This window comes from Syngnathus acus, chromosome 24, assembly GCF_901709675.1.
Source record: "Syngnathus acus chromosome 24, fSynAcu1.2, whole genome shotgun sequence".
NCBI classification, from domain to species: domain Eukaryota; kingdom Metazoa; phylum Chordata; class Actinopteri; order Syngnathiformes; family Syngnathidae; genus Syngnathus; species Syngnathus acus.
In genome coordinates, this window is record NC_051108.1 from 4,334,068 (window position 1) to 4,352,874 (window position 18,807).

An 18,807-nucleotide genomic window follows, 5' to 3' on the forward strand; every position below is an offset into this window, starting at 1 on the left:
TTATTTCGCTGAATAAACTGGTGGATTGATCTTTTGTGCTTTTGACACAATGCGTATTAAATATTATTTGAACAACAATCCTGCTCAAAATGAAAAAGGAGATTGAATACAAACACTTGGCTCTATTATATTGTATTGAACTGTCAGGCAAGACTGCTGGTATATATGGACAGCTCAAAAACACGAGCCCGCTGAGGATAGATTCAATATCAGCACTATTTGCCCACAATAAATTTGCCAACGTTTCTTTATAACAAGTCAATGTAACAAAATATCACTTTAAAAAAAAAAAAAAGGATAGTAGATTATCATCGGAATGCACTGAGGCGGAACATTATTGTCCCCTCGACTTTCGGTGGAGGAAGAGAGGCTTTTCCTGGTATATAGGGCAGTGTGTGTGCGTGTGCGTGTGTGTGTTGGGTCAGCAATAGCGTCACAACGTGCACAGCTGTCAGCAAACAAATATTACTGCTGCTGGATTACTGATAATCCTGGAAGATTTGACAGCAAATCAACACAGGTGACCCAAAGAAGGAAAGAGAAACCAGCAAAATGGAGAAAAAGACAGTGGATATAAATTTCTTTTTTTTGGGGGGTAATTATTTTTCAAAAATTTCTACCCCGCTGTTAAAAATGCTAGCGGATCGACCCCCCATTAAGATCGCACGATTCGCCCCTCCTCTTGAGCGCTGATGTTTTTTTTAAACTACCTAACCTTCCACTTTCGGCGAGCTTTAAGTCTACTCTTGGGCAAAAGAAGAAACTGAATAATACATGAAAAAGAAAAAAAGAAGTGGGGGAAGTTTTAATGCAACTCATTTGCAATGGAAAAAAAAAAAAGTATTGTGATGGTCACTGTGCACTCTGCAAGTTTTAAAAAAAATTGCTTCAATCAAGATCATCATAAAAGATGGTGTGACTACCGCTGCCACACGCACCTTTATTATGGTCGGCCATGTTTTGCCAGGCTATCCTTTGACCTATCACTGATCTTCTGGAGCCCATTCATAATGCAGGGAAGTGTAATGACTCCATAAAGCCAAGATGTCCCATCTCTGCTCCAGGATGGCGTATTGATTGGGCCAGGGAAGGGGAGGGGGTGGGCTAGACCAAGCACACACACTGGTCTATCCACATTTAGAATCTCTCCCTGATCTACTTCATGTCCTCTAAGGCCCCAAACTGCAGCTGCTGACAGATGCTGATGTAGCACCAATTTTAATGAAGAAACAAGAGGATTCTACCCCTTTGAATTAACATGCACATCGAGAAAAGACCACTTAAAGGATCCGTATGTACAGCAAACTTATTAGTCACATGCTGGGAATTGTGCCATTTCCTAGATTAGGTTAGGAAGACTGCAAATCAAACACTGCTGGTAGTGGTAGTAGTAGAATTTCCTTCGACTGATTTCAAATCAATATTTAGACTCTGAATTTGTAGTTAATTAACTTCAAATCATCTCACGGGCCGGATTAAACCAGGTCACGGGGCTGATCTGGCCCACGGGCCGTATGTTTGACACCATTAGTTTCAAAGTTTTTGTAAAGAATATTCAGGCTATTATAAAGGTGCAGTGTCAATGAGCAGGTCTAATTAATTAATAGGAAGAACATGAATATCTTAAAAGAGTAACGACGAATAGGGTGAGGTCAAGTCAGACATTCACATCACCCTCTGTTTGGCCCTCCAGAAATTAAAAAAAAAAAATAGAAGGACAGGGTTACATTTGCATTTGTATCTGAAGGGTAAAATGTGCAAAATGTGATGACTAACCCAAACAAACGTGTTCCTTTCAAATAGTCTTGCCCTCCTTTCTCCTCACTCTTATTCATTCTTGCCCTTCCTGCTTAAATCAACTTCCCCGCATCAGACCTCGACTATGTTTTTTATTCTATACGCCACTTGAATTTCAATCCCTTCTGTCCTCACGTTCATCCTCTTCCTGCTCTCAAGTCCTTCTCCTTGATGCCTGATGACAGCGCATGCTCCTGCCACCCCCACAAGTTGCCACTCCACGGCTCTGGAACCATCGACGGGTGCCCCGAGACACCCCAAGGATGGCTTGAATGGCGTGCGGGAAAGGCAAGGGCTTGCGCAAGGCGCTGACAGCATGCTGCTTGCAAACATCAGGCTGACTGCCCACTGGCCTTCCTTTCACGTGGCGGATGGAGAGCAGTGGGCGGAGCCTGTGTGAGTATTGTGTATGGATGACATCCCCTGTAGCCTAAAGGGGCAGATGCATGCAGTGCTGTCTGAACACAAAGGGGGGTTGTGAAAGCAGCACACTATCTCTCGTTGGCAGACAGAGGAAAATAAGGTATTCACATACTGCAGCAAAACATGTCAACATCAATGTTTGGCTGTTTCAAAGGGATGGAATTTATGTTCTCGCGTTGGGGAGATCAATAGACACACCCTCTGTGATCTAAACGGTAAATTGCTCACTCATTATCCAGAGAGATTGAAGAGGAAGAGAGATGAGGAAAACAAATGTAAAGAGAATGACCGTATTTTCCCGACTATAAGGTGCACCTAAAAACCTCAAATTTTCTCAAAAGCCGACAGTTCGTCTTATAGTCCAGTGCGCCTTATATATGGACCAAATTCTAAATTTAAACTGGCCCGAAGCATTGTGTCATAAAATCAATCATAAGTGGCCAGCTGAAGACTACGAATCATGAATCAAAAAGACTGTGGATCATTATTTTGTGATGATATAGTAATTCTGTCTGAAGTTGAAATAAAAAAGATAAATTGGAGAATAATTTGATTTGGATTAAAAATCTGACATGATGCAACCTGGCCTGTTTATTGCAGTCACAAACACCAATATCACCCTTCTTATTCATACAACAATAACAACAATAAAACATTATTAACATTATTGATATATTGTTCTTGTTTTCACTATTTCAAGTTATTATATTGTGATTGCATTAATGGTGCGCCTTATAGTCCGGTGCGTCTTATATATGGACAAAGTTTTAAAATGGGCCATTCATTGAAGGTGCGCCTTATAGTCCGGTGCGCCTTATAGTCCGGAAAATACGGTAATAGTATTTTGTGTTCTAATCAATCTGGAGTCATTTGCATCATCCAGGTTGGCAGATGGCTTCATGGCTGCAATGTATGATGGCCACAAAGTACTACCACTGTCAGGCCAAATGGTGAATCACCTCCATGATCCTGTCCAAGCGTGTCACACTCTCAAGGGCCAAGGCATCGCTGGGTCACACTCACTCTCAAAATGTTGCGGCTACATATGCACACGCAAGTTGATTTTCTAAATGGACATCTGCCCTTGTCTTTGAAATTAAGACTGGATGATTCTGGATATCATCACAACACGCTATTAGTCGCTTTTGGGTGTTTATGTCTGACAATCATGGTAATTTTGCAGTTTTCTTTCTTCAGTGTCAAATTTAGCCCTAAACACGCAGGTATATATGGAAGCGTTCACACATTTGTGTCAAAGGCAAACAGACTTGAGTGGAGAACAGCACCTAAAGCCGCTCAGCGGAAACACAAAACAAAACGATCCAGACAAGGTGACTTTCTCATCTTATTGCTGTAATATGCGTCAGCCACAAACGATGATGTGAAAGAAGGACTAACTGACTGCAATAAAAAGATGATTAAACGATTTCCTGGCTCATATGACATCCCATAATCTGCGTTAGGCTAATGTGTCTGTTATAATTTAGCTAGATTTAAATATGCGTTTGTAAAACCACATTCGGCTATGTCCCAAAACACAACAAACAAATTTGAGAGATCTTCATCAGCAGCTACTTCATTTGTTTCATATCGTTGCCCGTTGGGAGACGCTCTCGCCGCACACTCAAGCTGATGCGGCAAATTACATGTGACACGAGCAATTTTTATATATTGTCTCACAGCAAGTATGATGAATTATTTTTAAGTACGAAACTAGGGAACGTTTCATACTCCCTGAGCTAACTCAGCACATTTCATTAGAGAATTTAATTGTATTTATTTCCTATTTTTTGGGCTTTCATATACCGTATTGGCCCAAATAGAAGACGAGTTTTTTTTCCATTGAAATAAAACTGAAAAAGGTGGGGTCGTCTTACATTTGGGGTCTAGACGAAGGCTTTTTTTCAAACTTGAGTCTTGAAAAAGAGGGGGTCGTCTTATAATCGGGGTCGTCTTATATTCGGGCCAATACGGTAATATTGATTACATTTAAAATATCTACTGAAGGTCGGAATTAGTCATGGCTTGGTTTTGTTTGTCCTCCTACCTCTTTGAGGCAGCCCATGAAATTGTTGCTAACTGGAGATCCAGGAAGGTCGGCAGTGCTGGGGCTCCCACCCACATAGAAGAAATCGTCAGAACCCAGCATGGTGTAGTCTTCTTGGGTGTAGCCAGTAGTGGTGAGGATCCCATCCACGGATATTGTCACCTGTTAAGGGGGTGGTAGCACATAGCCGATGCGGAAGCATTACAATCTGGGATCGGACCTCGTGCCACATTTTGAAAAACACATCTCCTTCCTTGGTCTGCATTTGGACTTTTTGCACTCCATTTTTCGTAGACTCCCCGATCGTTTTTTTTGGACCAGACGGCGTTTTGATTTGGGTAATGGATTTTTAGTCATAGGAATTCACAGGACAGGTAAAGAAAATATGGCAGAGGCATATTTTCTTTATCTTTGATGGGGGTAAGAAAATGAATCGTAGGTTTGGTTTTGATACTTTAGGTTGGGGAGGGAGGGTTAGTACAATGTTCAAACCAAGGACAAATTGAGAACACTTGTCTTGGGTTTAGGGATTCGTCTCGTAATTGCAGACACACGTATAAGGTTAACACACACAAAATTCTCCCGCACGCTCCTCTCGCTTGCAGACGCTACACACATGCAAAACAAAAGGGGACCTTTTTCACACCACGTCAATTTGCAAACCACCACTGTTAAAAAAAAAAATAAAAAATTCGACACATTTAATTGGACATGTAAGGGAGTAATTGAATGGTAACCATACACAGCTTGAGCAGACCACACGAGGTGCCGACTCTCATGCACATTCAAGACCAAGGCCCATATTCAAAATCTTTTCTCAGAATTGCAGTTGCTGATCTCGGATCAGGTTTAGCTCAAATGCCAAAAATCCTAGATCAGTATGCATATTCTTCAAAATGTTGTGTCTATGGACCCAGGGGTAAAGCGTTAAGGGTTAGAAAAGACGCAAACGTTCACCACCAACATGCTACAAATACACACAAGGGGAGGGGCAAAATGGGTGAAAGTGATTGAATGAAAGATGAGGGAGTGAATTATTGTGTTAGTGGTTAATTGGGGTTGCATGGATTATGGTGTGGAATGACGTCTGGGCATGCCATGCGCCATAGTGAGTTGGAAACAACTGTCAGAGCTCCCGCAATGAAACTTCAGCGTTTCCAGTTTGAAGTAGTTTTCTGGTTTTTAGGGCTCGGTGTTGAGGTCACCATCTTTGCTGGGATTGTGGAAAGCTTCTGTCAGTTCTGGACGACAGTCCTCACAAAAAATGGGGACTTTTGTGTGAACAAAGAAAAGAACAAAATAAATTGCCCCGGCAAAAGGCAAAATAGTCAATTTTTTGTATTTATTGGAAATCTGCAGAAATGTAAAAAAAAGTTTAAAAAAAAGAAAATAAATAAAAGCTAAAGTGAAAAAAACAGGATGGGGGAATTGTGAGGTAAATAAGAAGGTTGTTGGCAGGTCAGGGAGGAAATTGAGAAGTGAAGAAAGAATTGCCTGGTAATACAAACCCATCTCCTCATTTTTTGATAAGAGTGTCTAGGATGGAACTCAAAAAATAAAGAACGAATAAAAGAAGAGAGGGGGAGGGGACACACGGCAAACCCAAAAAAAAGACAATAAGAATGATATCTACCAGACAATGTAGTTTGTTTACCATAGCGTGTCCAATGCCTGATTGCTTTCCAGAAAAAAGGGGAAGAAAGGAAATCAAAAGAATAGTGAACAAAAAAGGTTGTTAATAAGGATGGACAGAAATCAAATAAAACCAATGATGAAGAATTAGGATGATAGTTAGTACATTAGTTAGATATTGGTTAGTAAAACATGAATTGTATCATGGATGAGTTAGTGCCGCGGTGAATAAACACCCCGTGATTTGTAGAATGTAACAAAGGGTCAGCTTCGAATCACATTTCCTAAAAATCACTGCCAGAACGCACGGGCAACAGCAGCGTGAAAAAAAATCTTGGATTTGATGATTTTTGCAGCATAGCGGAAATCCATACAGAACCTGTAGTGTTTTTGTGGTTCACCCTGGATTTAACAGCGGCTTTCAAAGTGGGAAAGAAAATGATCGTGAAAAGGAAGGGCAGAATCGAAAAAGGAGCAGACTACACTGTGAGCAATTACATCTTCATCTACACGACTAACCCGTGGCGCTACGGTTTGCTGCAGATGTCAGGATATCAGCACTTAGGGAACTTGTACTATTTGGAAGGCCATCTTTGCCTTGCAGACACAACTATTGACAAACCATAGCTAACACTAACTCAACACTTGTATGCCCTGTGTAAGCCCTTTTCAGCAGCATTGATTCATACAACAGTGGAACCATAAAATGAATCCTTTGCAGGCTACAGCAGTTCATTATTTTATTTTTACTCTGATATTTATTTATTTATTTATTTATTTATTTTTAAATGTATTTTTTTATTTTATTTTAAATGTTTTATTATTTTTTATTTTTACTCGAATAAAAAATCTTCCACCATTATGCAATAAAAGCTTAGTAAATCAAGTCCTTTAGTGCCATCAGAATTACTGAGAGGCATTCAGGAGTTAGAATTGTAAGAAAATTGGGGCATTCAAATGATAATGTCCGATTGTACAGTACTGCTCCGCCCTAATGCGAACAAACCACAAAGTGCATCTAAGCTAAACGATCCGGTGATCAAATCTACTTACGCACCGTGACAAAAAATAAAAAAGCCTCATACTATAAATACAGCATTAATGGACTTCTCAAAGGCAAACATTTCCTTTGGTCTATATTCCATCTTAAATAAAATGCGGCTGAAAGCAAGAAGATCACAACTGTGAAATTGATCAGACGTGAATCCTTACTGTTAGCAAACATTACAGAAGAGAATATTTGCATTAACAACTGGACTAAACGATTCAGTCAAACAGAAGTCAAACGATGAATTAAAAGAAGGTCATGTAAAGAAATTTGATGGCATTTCTCACTGAACTGTGGCAATGCAATGACAACTGATAAGAACATGGTGACATTTTTAAAACCAGCTCTGTCACTCAGCTCATCTGAAAACCCCCACCAGCCACCCCCTCCCTCTCCCAAAAATAATTCAACCTGTTGCCAAACTCCATCCATCACCACTCCCCCCCGACCCAGATTACCTGTCTCAGGTTGCGTGTGACTTTGATATCGTGCCAGGCGTTGTCGTTGAATTTTCCATTGACGGGCTCCACGATGGCCTCAAAGGCCCCGGAACCCAGATTGATGACGAGGGAAACGGCGCCATCTTTAAGCGCCAGATTGACATAGTCTGCTGATTTCCCCGTATGGAGCAAAAGGCCGTTGCGCTGCCACGTCTTGAAGGACAACGTGATCTCATCGCTGCTGCTCTGGATTGGGTTCTGCGACAGGTCGTAACAGAAGTACTCAGAGCCCCGGAAGGTAGCCACATTTTCTTCCCTCGCTGAAAATGACAAGAACAAAAAAGTGGATGTAAGGCATTGGTGTCAAACTCGAGGCCCGGGGGCCAGAAACGGCCCGTCACATCATTTTACCAGGACAAATTGTGCAATACTAAAATTACAAATTATCTCCACTTTTAAAAAATAGATATTGCTTGCAATTTTTTATTACCAGTTATCTTTTAAAACAGTTTTTATGAGTCTCTGATGTCAAAATGATTCATCAGTTTGTTGTGTAGCTTATTGTGTATGTAATATAATACAATGAGTCATAATGGCCCTCCGAAGGAAACTATGACTACAATTTTGCCCGCAACAAAAACGGAGTTCGACACCCCTGATGTTCTCGTTCATTAAAATTGAAGATTTGGGGTGAAAGGTGTCTGATGAAATTATTTTCAATTCATATCCACAAACCATGAATAAAACAGAATGACCACTAAATCCAAACCATCTCACAAACACATCCATGTTCCCTTCTGACTAAATGATGAAATGGCCTCATTAAAACAGAGAACTGCTTTGCCATGTAGAAAAGGTCGCATCAAGCAAACAGCATAATTACACTTTTGATAATTCCGCAGTTCGCTTGCGATCATAAAAGCGCTGTTTGCACAATTGAGGATTTAGATGTCACGTATACACAGACTACTTGTGATGGAAAACCATTGCTATCGAATGGTGCACATGAATCCCCAACAAGCTTAATTTGACAGTTTTACATCACTTCCATGTTTCAAAGTGACTTCTTGCGCCCATTTTTTATTCAGATTACGAGAAAGTCAGGATAGGAAATGAGTGGAAGGCCAAACCAAAGTTCTGACCTAGTTATTTATAACAATGGGAGTTTAGCCGATGTGGCTAACAAAAAATGATGTCCATGTTGCTCGTTGCATCCTTGCAGAAAGCAAACAGCAGTAGGATAAAAAAATATCCATCATTACCTCGAAACAGAAGAATCCACTGAGGTGCAACATTTCCCGAATGTTCTATTCTCTATTGTGTACACTCACAGAGAAGTCACGAAGGCCACAATATAAAAGGAGAAAAAAAAAAGATAGATGACAAGGAGAGAGCAAGCACAACGGAAGACTGCTGAAAAAAAAGCTTCAGTTTGTTTGGTTTGGAACAGACGACACGCAAACATGGATGAACATTCGTGTAAAGGTGAGAAAATCTCACACTAAGAATTTGGAAAGAAAATACAGCCCCGAAAGAAAGTTGACCAAGGTTACGGGATGACGAGGTGTTGATTCCGGTCACTATAAATCATTCTCTTGGCATCTCCAAGCCTTTCAGTGTAGCGAGGAAATATGAGAGGCAACAAAAGGCCTGATGAAAACTCTCGCCTTTGCCAAGGGAATAAATAAAAGCCATTATTGCAACATTGGATACACAACACGGTGGGATTCGGAGAGTAAGATTAAAACCTTTATCTTTACTAATTACCACCATCTAATTGAATACATCACAGACACCCACTTAATCATATACAGCACTGCACAAACGTAATATATCAAATGCGGCTGTCTGGAAAAAAAATATATTTGCTTTTCAGTTGTGGCTATAAATCAAATAAATTCATTTATACTGCAAATCCACTACTGTGTCTTAAAATATGTCTTTAAAATCAATTAAAGTAAATGTTAAGGAATACAAACACAACAAGCCAAGAATCATCCACTTTTTGCTGTAATCATTTTACCAACTTTTACCTCATTACTTAATCCATAATATCTACGATTCTCCATAGCTTCATTATGATATCATTTCAAAGTTGCCATTAATGAATATGGGTGCTATGAATAATACATGGCAAGTGGCTATAATAAAATATTTGTGTACCTCAGCAATATTAAACTAGTTGTAAGTGTATACGGATCCATAAAAGGGAAATGTATTGCCTGTTGAGACATCTTCTGCTCAAATCTGTGCCTTTTACATTGATCATATACGGGTGGGGGGTCATTTTCCCTTATTTTCGCCACAGACATCAATATTCCATTTGGGAGCAGTATAGCGCGTTCACTTGGGGTTGGGGTTCGATTTCAAAATCCAGTGGAAGCAATTAGCTCGGTCATTATCATCTCTCGCTCTCTTCTGCCCTTAAAGTGACTCTCCACTGCTGTTCAGTGTGACTTCACTGACAGTGAGGTCAATGCAGAAGGTTCTGGTACAACATCTAAGATTATCACAGAATCGCAAAACTGGGCCTCTTGTCTTTGTTTGGGTCACGATTAAGGTGCAGCCAGACAGACAACCACTATAGCCACTCTGCTGGGCATTAGTAATCTAATCTGTGAAATTAGTGTAAAAAAATAAATACCGTGTTTCCCGGACTATAAGGCGCACCGGACTATAAGGCGCACCTTCAATGAATGGCCCATTTTAAAACGTTGTCCTTATATAAGGCACACTGGACTATAAGGCACACCATTAGTGCATCATGTCAGAAAGTGGGACAAAGTGGTCCAGAAAATGGATGGATGGAAAAGAATATAAAAGAAGGCATTCTCCTGTCATGTTATATACAATTACTGTAAATTTTGGACTATAAGACGCGATTTCTTTCGCAAATTTTGGACCCGGAATCATGAGTTTTAGCTGGTGCGGTTTATAGTCCAAAAATTACGGTAATTAGTCAAATAATCCGTAAAATATTTTTTCTAGCATAGTCAAAATTAGTATATCGCTGACAAACCAACAAAGTAGACTGAAAGCAAAAACAAGGACAAGGAGAAATAAAACTGCTCCCAAAGAGATTAAATGTTAATTTGAGCTGAAATCCAACACAGCAAATATCAGCTTCCTGCAGTTTTACAGGGAAACAGTTCAAGATCCAAAGCCAGCACTGCACGCTATTTGTTGACTCTCTTAATAACATTCAGTCCAACATCATGCATTCAAAACGACCCCATATTGGGATTTAATTAGCATTTTATGTGTCGCCGGACTACTCCGTAATTAGTTGCTTGTGAACATGAAATGCTAACCAGGCAAGCGGAGATCTTGAAGCTCGGTGACTAGCCAAACCGTGTCAAATGAATTTGGAGCATCATGGATGATGCGGGCTGTCAAGACAAGGTTCAACGACGTACTGGTGGACTGACCAACACGAACTAGGCCAATGCCAATTAAAAAAAAAAACAGTTATTGAATGAACGGAATAGACTTTTTTTTTATGCGCATTTGTGTCTGAGCTGGATGGTTCAAGGGTTTTTACATGAAGCTCACATGTGTGTCAATCACCAAGACTCCTTATTTGCTGCTGATGGTGTCGCATGAGTGATGAAGTTCAGAGTGACAGTAAATGGCTGAAGTCAACCGAGGAAGGTTGTGTGAAAAACAGGGGCCGGCAGGTTCAATCCCATCAGCTAAGGCAATTGTGCGGAGAGAATACTATCGAGGTAGCTTCCATGCTCTTTATCACCAGGAGATTTGAATGCAACAGTATATGTTTGCATCCATACAGAAACAGGCAGGTGGGGGCCATCCCAGGAGCCCGTCAATCATCTCGAGTGGCAACTCCTTATTGGCTATTATCTCTCTTGTCAGAAGCCTGGCCGTGCCTCCACCTCACCACATCCTTCTCTGTCAACACACACTCTGCCTGCTGGATGGAGGCACGGAGCAGAAAGCGTCATGCTAGCATTTTCATTACTCAAAGGCTGTTTCAAAGTCCAGGTTTGCTAAAAAAAAAAAATTTGGGTAGTTAATTGAATGCAGTGCGATCATGCTGGCGGAGGTGAAATTGAGGACGGGAGCTTCCGGGAGTTTCTCCATCCCTTTACACAGATTAGCACACCTAGCTGGTCAAAGCAGAGTCCATCTAATATTTATTATCTCTATACTCTCCTGTGTACTGCCAGAACATTTAGCAGCTTGCTCGGCGCGTGACAGGTTAAAAGGGGAACAGCAGAGTCATTAAAAAAAAAAAAAAAAGGACAATGAAATAAACATGACTCATCGTGAAAAAGCCCTTTACGGTAATATAATCCAGAAGAGCGGGGTGCCAAACGAGGGTTAACGACTGAACACCTTCCTCAACATTGACCTTTGGCCTTGCCGGAATAGCCAGTCACATTGAGCATGTTTAAAAATTTAAAAAGGGGGATGACTTACATTAATATCCATTTTGAGATGAAAATTATATTGCACTATAGGATACTTAAAATGCACTTAACATGGAACATTAAGAAACTGGGCTCACATGTAGATGACTCGGGGAAGCATTAACGCCGTTTTTTTAAATCTAAAGGGTGGGGTGGGGGGGGTGATGTTGCTTTAAATCCAGTCAGAACCAGTTGTAGCCTGTAGCCAAAACAATATGCATCTCCCGCTCTGTTCATGCAACCGTGTGTGTGTGTGTGTGTGTGTGTGTGTGTGTGTGTGTGTGTGTGTGTGTGTGTGTGTGTGTGTGTGTGTGTGTGTGTGTGTGTGTGTGTGTGTGTGTGTGTATCCCGGCCTTTGGATGGATGCGCTCCTTCAAGAGATAAAAAGAAAGATGGATTATTCTCATTGTTTTTTTGTTTTTTTTTAGCTTTCTCTTTTTAACCTTTGTTGATTGCAAACAGAGAAGAAAAATGGTTTTCTTTTTAAGCAGACTAATAACACACATACATACAGTCTGGTTGAATTAATATCCAGAGGTGCATTTTTTTTTTTTTTTAAAGTAGAACCTAAATACACAGCAATTGCTCACACACTTCAAATTGAAACGTTGGCATGTACATGGAAGCAGTGCGACGTGTATGTGACATCCTCGTGGAAATTTTTCCCAAGCACACACGCACACTCAGTATGCATCTAAGTCAATAACATTATCCCCTTTCAATCTCTGCAATGGTTATTAGTCTGGAGAGCCAAATGGGTCTCTTCAATAACACCCTGGAGATGAAGGGATACACCAGCAGACTGAAATGGTGATTGTGTAGAGGAGTGAGACTAGAAGGAAAACAAAATGAAAAGAGACAATATAATCTCGGGCCTCAAATAAGATGAAGAGTCGGGGAACGTCACTTCTTAGCGTGCGCGTCTCTTCTGAGCTCGTGATTAAGTCTTACAGATTCTTGAATACCTCCTCTTGCTATTAGGCAAAAAAAATAATAAATGGGCTAAATATTTAATGATAAATGATTATGACAAAAAAAAAATTGCTAGGTTCTCCCATCCCATCGGATATAACATTTATTTAGTGTTTGCCACAAGGGCTGATTGAAAAACTAGACGCCAAATTCCATCATGTGCCTGGCAGTGAAACAACCAGATCATTTACATGGAGGAGAGCAGCAATAGGGCGATCTAAAATTAAATACAGAAAGGTTGGAAAGAAATAGCCAAACAAAAAGACAGTGAAATGACTAGGAAATTATATAGTCAAAAAAAAAAAAGCAGTGCAGTGAAAGGCCAATTTTGAAATCGGTGCTTTTGACTTACCGCTGGTGAGTAACTACAGATACGCATTCTCACAAACCACACTAAGGATGACCTCACCAAGTACTCGATCGCCCATTAAATAAAATTCCAGACATTGACTTGGCTAGTATCTTTGCACTTTACATGACATGCAAAGCAGAAAAAGCCACGGAAAGCTAAAATACATAAAGCGGTGAGTCACAAAGGACGACCTCGTAAGCAAACGTTGACTTTGTGTGTGTGTGTGTGTGTGTGTGTGTGTGTATACTCTTCTAAGCCAATGTGAGTTTTTAATAAAATAAAAAAATAAGCTCTTTTGTAGAACTTTCTGTTCCAATTTATGGGCCATTAATGTGTAATAGGAGCCATTGGCTCCTGTTGGCCTCGATAATGGCAAAGAAAGGGCTTGTTTTCGATTTCAGAAAAAATACATTGCCATTATCCTCTGTTACTGACCACCCACTTCACTGCTCAGTCCCCCCAAAATGTTCCAGAATGTGAAATAGTGGGCAAGTACAGATACCGGGTATCAGTGGATGATATTGATACTCATGGTGCTTAGAATAGAATATTTCCTTTAATTTTATGTAATTCTAAGGAGATTGATTGAGACATTGGGATATAAAGGTCTAAACCAGGTGTGTCAAACTCATTTTTTTCGCAGGCCGCATTGTAGTCATAGCTTCTTTCGGAGGGCCATTATGACTGTCAACCAAAATAAATGTATGAGCACCTCATATTATATCCAGTAAAAGCTACAAAACAAACTGACAACTCGTTTTCAAATCAGATGAGTAAAAACTGGTCAAATATTTAAAAAATGATATAAAAATTGAAGACAATTTGCAATTCTCGTAATGACACACGAATTTGATGCACAATTTGTCTTCACGGGCCACATAAAATGATGTGGTGGGCCGTATCTGGCCCCCGGGCCTTTAGTTTGACACCTGTGGTCTAAACAAATTAAAAATATCTGTCATTTTTGGGTGGTATTGAAAGTAGTGTTATCGGTTCTTGGTATCGGTGACTTTTCAAGCACTGAGTACTCGCACTGGAATCGGTTTGATTAAAAGGGGAGTCAAACATCCCTAAATTTTTTACCTATTTGTAGGCCTCCAGAATTATGACGTGAATGGTGAGCAATAAAGTAGATTTTTAGAATCCGAATTTTAAAAATGTTGCAAATTTCCTCCAAGGTGTGTACAGAAGACGTAAATGTTATTCGAGTCTAAGTACTACTTCTCTTGAGCAAACGTGCAGAAACACAAGCAGGGAAAGAAAAGCAAAGAGGAAAAATCAAATAGCGGCTAAAATCAACAAACTTTGAAACAAGCAGCGTCATGAATATTCTCAGTCTTAGCCCCTGAGGCCATCGCTACATTCTGCATATAATCATTTTTATTCTCCTGCTCCCCTTCTTTTTTTTTACTACTTCACTTCAAAGACTAACTCAATTGCAGAAGTCAGGTGAAGGAGGCTTGAAGAAAGCGTACAATATGCCACGTGCACGCCACAGCGCACATTCCTCACTCATTTATGTGTTAATCCCCGTCAGCTCGGCAGTGGATGGGAGACGAATGTAATTAAGAATTAGGCCGTGCAAAGCGACTAGCGCAACCCACATTCTACTCGCTTCTTCATTTGTATGCGCTTCTACCGCTATGCGATGTTGTAGGCGTGCTCGACATAAAAGGAAAGCGTCGTGACCTTGCAAGCGAGATCACAGCGTGACAATGACGGTGAACTACAACCTCCTTTAAACTCTACTGTTGCAATTGAACACCTTCGAGGGCGAGCTAAGTGCTCCAATTAAGCTCATTATATTTGAATGATGTGCTCCATGCTAAATCAGGAAGCCAAGTTGGAATAGCCTGAGACGCCCTTTTGTTAAGTGTCACCTAGGGAAGTCGGTGAAGTCTCGGGCTTTGATATAAAATAGTAGGAAGAAGAAAAAAATAAATAATTAAAAAGCTGGACTGCTTACTGGCTAGCTGCATCAGGGTCAAGCCACACATCTATCAGGCAAAAAGCTCAAAAGCTATCGGGGATAAGGCATAGAGGCATGAAGAGAGGCTATTTCCATGGGGAGTCGTTGGAGGAACCGGGTCCAAAACTGCTGGTGAAGCCCAGCAATGAGAAGTCTCTCAAGGGGACGGCAGAGGATAAGAGGCCTCGGCAGAAGAAGCCTCACGTCAGCACTTCAATCACGCCTAATCCCTGCTTAGTACACCCACTGCTATAGCGAGGAGACCAAGGGGGGGAGGGGGGGGGGGGTGCATTGTGAAAATGATTAGAAGGGAGACTAAAAGAAAGAGAGATGAAGACAGAGGAAAGATAAAAGCAAGAGGAAAGGAAAAAGATTAGGGGGGGGAGACAGATGAGACTAAATTGCCTGAGGAAACATCAAAGGTGTGCCGGTGATGATATAGTGTGTGAACATTGTGATGCAAAAGTTCCATCAGAGGCTTTTGCTAACACGTACATAGCAAGTCAAATCCAGTTAGCGTGTGTCGTCATATAGAAGAATATCAATCAATATAAAGGAATGGGAAACACTGTATTGTGTCAAAAAATTCTACTATGTCAAGATTCTAGCGCCGGCCTATTGTGACCACTCCCACAGCGGTGCAACCCTCCCTCTCTCAGGATTTCATTTGCAAAATTACCAAAACCGAATGAAAGCCGCCTCCGCACAGTTAAGCAGCGCAGACTGTTCACATCTTTCCACACGAAATTTCAGATGAGTCAGTCAAGTTGGCATGGAAAATCGCTTTTTCGTTATGCCTTCATCATTAAAGTTTTTTTTTTCTTTTTGGGTCGTGACTAGTGCAAGTTTGGTGCATAGCTTAAATCTGTGCAGATTGACTTTTTTTTTTTTTTTTGCAAATGCTGTATATCCGAGTTACATTTAAGATGCTTTCAGAAGAAGCAACATTTCAGGTGTGGAAATTTTTGGCAAGAGAGCTTGGCTTGTCAGAGAAATTACAGTGTTCCTTCTGCATTGATTATTCTGACTGCTTCACGCTGGTGTTCAGAAGTAAGATAGGATTATCCAGAGAAAACAAAACAATGTTATTCCTGTGTACAACCGAGTGGAAATCTTTCTAACAACCACACGGAGACAAAGTCTATTTTAAGATGTTTTGGCATGGAGGGGAAAACATCAACAGAGTGAATTGTGCTCTGTTGACCTTTTATCACTTTGCAAAAACACGACTACCCCAATTCAGCATGACAATTTGGAGTTTTTGATCCAAGTTGCATCTTCGCAGATTTATCTGTACCATCAGGAGCTTGAGCGATGATAAGAAGAGGGGCGAGAAAGGCGGGATGGCGATAGAACAGATGGGCGAAGGGAGATCAACGAAAGAGGATTATGCCACGTCAACCCATCATGGCGCTCATAAAATTCAGTCAACCCACACTATGCAACCAGGTTATTTTAAGTCCCGGATACTACAGATAGTAAACCACCACTCGGAAGGAATGGACGGAAGAGATTGTGTAAATAAAGTCCACCACAGCCTCTGGCTATTTATTGTATTATTAAACCCAGCAAGATGATTTGGAAAGGGGAACCTGAAAGGGCAAAGAAGTATTCCTGATAGGAATAATAATTGATAGATTCTGGCCATTATGTCAAATTTATTCTTGATTTATTTATGTGGAATATAAGCAACATAAGCACTATTGATGGATGTGAAGTCTCAAAGCCGCTTTACGGTTGCAACGTGCTTTTTGAATTATATTGCCTCATTACATGTCACGGCGGAAGTGACAGTCATGCCCAAGTTTAGTTTCCCTGCAACCACAACATAAATAAAAGCCTGGGAAAAAGAAAAAAGGGAAAAGGAAGGCTGCCTCGCGGCATATTCTCCCAACAGTAGACACAGTTTAAGTCAAGAAAACCATTTCATCCTCATATTCACATCAAAAGAATTTTAACTTTAATCCTCAACGCCTCTAATTGATGTGTCGAAGTGTCCTTGAGCAAGTCTCGGGAAATGGAGTGAACTCAAATGATTGAGGAATTCAAGCCTCCAGCTCAGAAACTCTTTCACAGGACCTGTATTTTGGAACTTTCCTAAAACCAGGGATTGTCAACCGGTGGTCCGCGGCCTTGTAGTGGTCTGTGGCGGTATTGTAGGTGTTCCGCAAAATAAAAAATGAAAATAAATGTAATTTTTTTTTTAAATAAAATGTATTCATTATTTAGACTTGATTTATTTTCCAGCTAATTTTGTGAATTATTTACCCATCCAAATTACATCAAATGTAGCTGAGATTCCAAATTACAAATAAATATATATATGTCAACCTAGAAATGAAAAGATAGTATCAGAAACTGCGTATTTTCATCTACAATAAGCAATCAATGTCGGGTAATTTCAACATTAAAAAAAAAAAAAAAAGTCCAGCACTGCAGAGAAAATAGCAATCCAATTCCAAGTCGTTTCAGCACCATGGACAGCGACACTGCTGCTCAGAAGAACTGCAGACATGTTAAGTTTAATTTCCCATTATCTACAGTAGAAAATATCAAATGTCTCCACTTTATCATCACAGGTACACTGTGGTGACATGATTTTCTGGAAATTTTAGGTTGCTTCAAAAAGAGGTATTTTAATAGTACTGCTTTAGCTGCTGTGAACAAAATAGTAGGCTATAGATTGAGACTTTCTGGTAGCCACTGTGTCAGTATCAGAGGCAAGGTCTAATCATCTCTTTGAAGGCGTGCCAAAGAGAGGAACTGGGCAATCACAAAGTCACTTTGTTCCATCCCACTGCCCAACCTACCAGCTGCCCTTGAAAGATAAACACATTGACGACATGGGGGTAAAGACGGATGCTTTTTTTTTTGTCATCTGTGCAATCTGATTCTTTTTTAAATATACAAATTGAAAACAGAATGTATTAAAAACAGCATTACAGAGAAAACATTCAAGCAAACCGAAGGACACGTGAAGTGCTTGAGTGCGTGCCGCAATTAATATGTCAACGGGTTTCTGTGAAAATGCCATTTTGGTTTTTGTGAGTGTGACTCATTCCGCATGATTTGAGTCACAATTCCTTGAGGCAAACATGTTTTTTTTTTGCTTTAATGACACGGACTTTGCTTCTGATAAATCGGAGTAGATTAGAGCTAGTTAATGCTCATGGAAGAAAAGCAGGTGGGTAATGTACTGAAAGCTACAGGCCGTCACTATCTTTCTATAATTCATGTCGTTCATTAATAGACAAGAGGGAAGGAAGAGTATTTACTGTGTGCTGCTCTAATGGAAGTCTGCCATCATTTCTTCACTTAATAGTTGAACACAGTCTGCTGTGTTTGTTCATTTGTTTGTATTTGTCCTCCCCTGCTCACAAAAGAGAGTGAATGCATTTAGTACTTCAATAGAATCGACAAAAGGTTTTACAGTGGCGTTCTTTCTTCACAGAAGCTAAGAGCGTAGCTACTTTTTTTTTTTTTTTGCTGCAGGGGAGACAAGTGGAAGCTCGCTTAGTTTGCCTGCTGGTGGCGATGAGGGAGATGGCAAAAGATTTTTGTTCTTCACAGATTCAAGGACTAATAAAATTTGTTGTAATTTGTTTCCTGTAAATATATAAAAGATTACACACGGGGGAAGCAATTTGCATTTTCTTGCACGACATTCATGACAGTAAACATTAGAGCGAGATGGTTA

At 40.3% G+C, this 18,807-nt stretch overlaps 1 protein-coding gene across 11 annotated transcripts in view; it reads right to left on the reverse strand.

Moving 5' to 3' along the window:
• Positions 1 to 18,807, reverse strand: part of LOC119118176 (neurexin-3b) — a 146,864-nt gene that overhangs the window by 103,352 nt on the left and 24,705 nt on the right. For 6 of the 11 annotated variants that reach the window (XM_037244991.1, XM_037244990.1, XM_037244988.1 and 3 more), the window contains 2 exons: positions 7,406 to 7,707; positions 4,268 to 4,429 (listed from right to left, as the gene is read on the reverse strand). In XM_037244991.1, the coding sequence (XP_037100886.1) occupies positions 4,268 to 4,429; positions 7,406 to 7,707 (464 nt within the window). Of the gene's footprint in view, positions 1 to 4,267; positions 4,430 to 5,900; positions 5,946 to 7,405; positions 7,708 to 18,807 lie in introns of all 11 variants that reach the window. The other 5 variants (XM_037244987.1, XM_037244983.1, XM_037244981.1 and 2 more) reach the window with 2 other exon arrangements.